This window comes from Salmo salar, unplaced genomic scaffold (assembly GCF_965601325.2).
Source record: "Salmo salar unplaced genomic scaffold, fSalSal1 ptg000587l, whole genome shotgun sequence".
Classification (NCBI taxonomy): domain Eukaryota; kingdom Metazoa; phylum Chordata; class Actinopteri; order Salmoniformes; family Salmonidae; genus Salmo; species Salmo salar.
The window spans coordinates 602,320-607,500 of NW_027675427.1; the positions used below are offsets into that span (position 1 = coordinate 602,320).

The 5,181-nt window shown below is 41.5% G+C and overlaps 1 protein-coding gene across 1 annotated transcript; it reads right to left on the bottom strand.

Moving 5' to 3' along the window:
• Window positions 1-2,785: 2,785 nt before the first annotated feature.
• LOC145876387 (NLR family CARD domain-containing protein 3-like) lies at window positions 2,786-4,270 on the bottom strand. Its single transcript, XM_082972168.1, has one exon. The coding sequence runs from the start codon at window positions 4,169-4,171 to the stop codon at window positions 2,786-2,788; it is 1,386 nt and encodes a 461-aa protein (XP_082828294.1). The 5' UTR covers window positions 4,172-4,270.
• Between the last annotated feature and the right edge of the window lie 911 nt (window positions 4,271-5,181).

Sequence of the window (5,181 nt, forward strand, 5' to 3'; positions counted from 1 at the left end):
TACCAATAACAGAGGCTACAAGAAAACATGCTAACCTCTCACCATTACCAATAACAGAGGCTACAACAAAACATGCTAACCTCTCACCATTACCAATAACAGAGGCTACAGCAAAACATGCTAAGCTCTCACCATTACCAATAACAGAGGCTACAACAAAACATGCTAACCTCTCACCATTACCAATAACAGAGGGGGTATGATCCTTGTGCCTCTGTAACTTTCTCATTCCTCATCATTCTCGATTCATTCTTATTCTTACTGACAATACAAGTGAAGTGACTCCAAAATGACAGGACATTATTCACCAATCAGTTTCTATTAGTAAAAACATCATCCAAAATACAATCAAAACAAACTGCAAATTAATTCAACCAGTTTGTAGAATCACAAGCTTGATGTAATCACTGCAGGCATGGAATATGGGACCAAATACTAAACTTATGACTACTTTAATACAATATAAGTGAATTTGTCCAAATAATTAAGACTTCTTCAAATGGTAGAACTACAGTGCCTTGCAAAAGTATTCATCCCCCTTGGCGTTTTTCCCATTTTGTTACAACCTGTAATTTAAATTGATTTTATTTGGATTTCATGTAATGGACAAACACAAAATAGTCCAAATTGGTCAAGAGAAATAAAAAAAAATGACTTTTAAAAATAAAGTTAAAAACAGAAAAGTGGTGCGTGCATATGTATTCACCCCCTTTGCTATGAAGCCCATAAATAATATCTGGTGCAACCAATTACCTTCAGAAGTCACATCATTAGTTAAATAAACTCCACATGTGTGCAATCTAAGTGTCACATGATCTGTCATATGATCTCAGTGTATATACACCTGTTCTGAAAGGCCCCAGAGTCTACAACACCACTGAGCAAGGGGCACCACCAAGCAAGCGGTACCATGAAGACCAAGGAGCTCTCCAAACAGGTCAGGGACAGAGTTGTGGAGAAGTACAGATCAGGGTTGGGCTATAAAAAAATATCTGAAACTTTTAACATCCCACGGAGCACTATTAAATCCGTTATTAAAAAATGGAAAGAATATGGCACCAAAACAAACCTGCCAAGAGAGGGCCGCCCACCAAAACTCACAGACCAGGCAAGGAGGGCATTAATCAGAGAGGCAACAAAGAGACCAAAGATAACCCTGAAGGAGCTGCAAAGCTCCACAGCGGAGATTGGAGTATCTGTCCATGGGACCACTTTAAGCCGTACACTCCACAGAGCTGGGCTTTACGGAAGAGTGGCCAGAAAAAAAGCCATTGCTTGAAGAAAAAAAATAAGCAGACACATTTGGTGTTCACCAAAAGGCATGTGGCAGACTCCCCAAACATATGGAAGAAGGTACTCTGGTTAGATGAGACTAAAATTGAGCTTTTTGGCCATCAATGAAAACGCTATGTCTGGTGCAAACCCAACACCTCTCATCACCCCGAGAAACTCATCCCCACAGTGAAGCATGGTGGTGGCAGCATCATGCTGTGGGTTTGTTTTTCATTGGCAGGGACTGGGAAACTGGTCAGAATTGAAGGAATGATGGATGGTGCTAGACACAGGGAAATCCTTGAGGGAAACCTGTTTCAGTCTTCCAGAGATTTGAGACTGCTAAAGCAACACTCGAGTGGTTTAAGGGGAAAAATGTAACTGTTTTGTAATGGCCTAGTCAAAGCCCAGACCTCAATCCAATTGAGAATCTGTGGTATGACTTACAGATTGCTGTACACCAGCAGAACCCATCCAACTTGAAGGAGCTGGAGCAGTTTTGCCTTGAAAAATGGGCGAAAATCCCAGTGGCTAGATGTGCCAAGCTTATAGAGACATTCCCCAAGAGACTTGCAGCTGTAATAGCTGCAAAAGGTGGCTCTATAAAGTATTGTCTTTGGGGGAGTGAATAGTTAAGCACGGTCAAGTTAAAATATTTTGCATCTTCAAAGTGGTAGGCATGTTTTGTAAATCATATGATACAAACCCCCAAAAATCAATTTTAATTCCAGGTTGTAAGGCAACAAAAAAAGGAAAAATGCCATGGGGGTGAATACTTTTGCAAGCCACTGTACATACATAAAATGGGAGAACTAGATACATAAAATGCTTTAATTTGTAAACGGTAAAACAGATACGAATAGTCTCAAATAAAAGGTGACATTCTGTACTGTCAACTAATATGAAACATTTGATCTCAAATCCAAAATGCTGGAGCACAGCACCAAATGTAAAACTGTAAGCTTCACTGTCCAAACACATATGGTGTGGACTATGTGTGCCTGGTAAACACATGTGGATCTGGTGAACAGTTACCACTTGTTGACCAACTACAGGAATACTGACCTCAGAGTCTCCAGTTTACTGTGGGGATTCCCCAGTACAGCAGAGAGCAGCTCCACTCCTGAATCCTTCAGGCCATTGTTACTCAGGTCCAGCTCTCTCAGGTGTGAGGGGTTTGACTCCAGAGCTGAGACCAGAGAAGCACAGCCTTTCGTTGTGACTCGACAGCCTGACAGCCTATCAAAGAGATCATCATGACTTCACAAACACACTGTTCATTTAACGAGTAGTGTAGAAGGACAACGGTAGATGCATTTGGTTTATTCTCTCAAACAACATATAGATTCATCTTCCGTCTCCTAGAATTGTATGGTCATAATGTTATATTAGATTGAATATCTGATTCAATATGTTATTCAATATAATATTATATACATATTATAATACATATTTTTTCTCTAAACTGAATATTGCTTCCTGATGATTAGTTCTTATATGTCATTTTATTTACTCACAGAGCAGCTCTGGAGGCTTTGACCACTGGCAGCAGCCTCAGAAGACCTTCCTCTGATCTGGAGTATTTCTTCAGGTCAAACACATCCAGCTCCTTTTCTGAAGTCAGCAACACAAAGACCAGAGCTGACCACTGTGCAGGTGACAGGTTGGGTTCTGAGAGACTTCCTGAGCTCAGGTAGCTTTGGATCTCCTCCACTAGAGAATGGTCATTCAGTTCATTCAGACAGTGGAACAGATTGATGCTCCTCTCTGGAGAGGGATTCTCCCTGATCTTCTCCTTGATGTACTTGACTGTCTCTTCATGGCTCTGTGAGCTGCTTCTTGTCTTTGTCAGTAGACCTCGTAAGTGCTTCTGATTGGACTCCAGTGAGAGTCCCAGAAGGAAGCGGAGGAACAGGTCCAGGTTTCCCATCTCACTTTGTAAGGCTTTATCCACAGCACTCTTGTAGACAGTAACTTCAGACTTGTCTCTGTACAGCAGAGAAAAGATACTGGAATTTGTTTGCTGTTTGTCCATGAGATTCTCATTGTTGTTGATGAATGAGAGGAACACATATACAGCAGCCAGAAACTCCTGAATGCTCAGATGAACGAAGCAGTACACCTTGTCCTGGTACAGCCCACATTCCTCTTTAAAGAGCTGTGTGCACAATCCTGAGTACACTGAGGCTTCATTGACATCAATGCCAGCCTCTTTCAGGTCTTCTTCATAGAAAATCAGATTGCCCTTCACTAGCTGTTGAAAAGCCAGTTTTCCCAGTGACAGAATGCTCTCTTTATTCCAGTGTGGATCTGTCTCTTCTTTCCCAAGATACTTTTCATTCTTCTGTTTGGTATGAAACACCACAAGGTGTGTGTACATCTCAGTCAGAGTCTTGGGCATCTCTTCTCTCTTATGTTTCAGCATGTGTTCGAGGACTGTTGCAGAAATCCAACAGAAGACTGGAATGTGGCACATGATGTGGAGGCTCCTTGATGTCTTTATGTGTGAGATGATTCTGCTGGCCAGCTCCTCATCACTGAATCTCTTTCTGAAGTACTCCTCCTTCTGTGGGTCATTGAACCCTCGTACCTCTGTCACCTGGTCAACACACCCTGAAGGGATCGTATTGGCTGCTGCAGGTCGGGTAGTTATCCAGATGAGAGCAGAGGGAAGCAGATTTCCCTTGATGAGATTTGTCAGCAGAACATCCACTGAGGTTGACTCTGTGACGTCCCAACAGATCTTGTTCTTCTGGAAGTCTAGGGGCAGTCGGCACTCATCCAGACCATCAAAGATGAACAGAACTTTGTACTTGTTGTAGATGGAGATTCTTGATTGTTTGGTTTCCATTGAGAAGTGATTAAGAAGTTCAATGAAAGTGTGTTTGTCCTCTTTCATCAAATTCAGCTCCCGAAAAGGGATTGAAAACACAAATTGAACATCCTGATTGGCTTTTCCTTCAGCCCAGTCCAGAATGAACTTCTGCACAGAGACTGTTTTTCCAATGCCAGCGACTCCCTTTGTCAGCACAGTTCTGATAAGTTTGTCTTGTCCAGTTAAGGGTTTGAAGATGTCGTTACATTTGACTGCAGTCTCTGGTCTTGCTTGTTTCCTGGTTGTTGTCTCAATCTGTCTCAGCTCATGTTCATTATTGACCTCTCCTGTTCCACCCTCTGTGATGTAGAGCTCTGTGTAGATCTTATTGAGAAGTGTTGGGTTTCCTTGTTTAGCGATCCCCTCAAATACACATTGAAACTTCTTCTTTAGATTAGATTTGAGTTCACGTTGGCAAATCACAGCAAGCTCATCTGAATGAAGAAATAACACAGAGGATATTAATATTACATCTGCTTTAATGTCTACAGTATTGTAGGACTGTTATAACATTTTAAATTATAATCATTTATTCTCTTAACTGACTGTTTAAATGTTTTCATAATGCATTACAGACTGGTGTGACTGATAATGTAATTATTGGTATTATTGATGGTATTATTAATGTTGTCTCTCTGTCTCTGTCTCTCTCTCTAAATTAATCAACACAACACATCCCTTCTGCTACTTGATGAGGTCACTAGGTGTTGTGTTAAGGCTGCTACAATATCATTGAGTTACTCAGCTACTTTAGCTGTACTTTAGCTACAGCTTTTAAATGTTATAAAACAGCATTCAACATGAGGCAGACAGATCTTACATTTCTCCAGTGTGTCAGCAAGCTCCTTCTGGTTCATTTTCCTCAGGACGTGCAGTGTGATCTTCAGAGCCCCCTCTCTGGCACTGCTCTCCTGCTTCTCATCTTCAGCATCCACCACTTCCTCATCCTGCTTCTGACTCTCAAAGCCTTCTGGGAGTTCTGGACTAAGAATCCTCTTGAACATCTTCAGCTCGTTCTTCACAAATGTCATCAT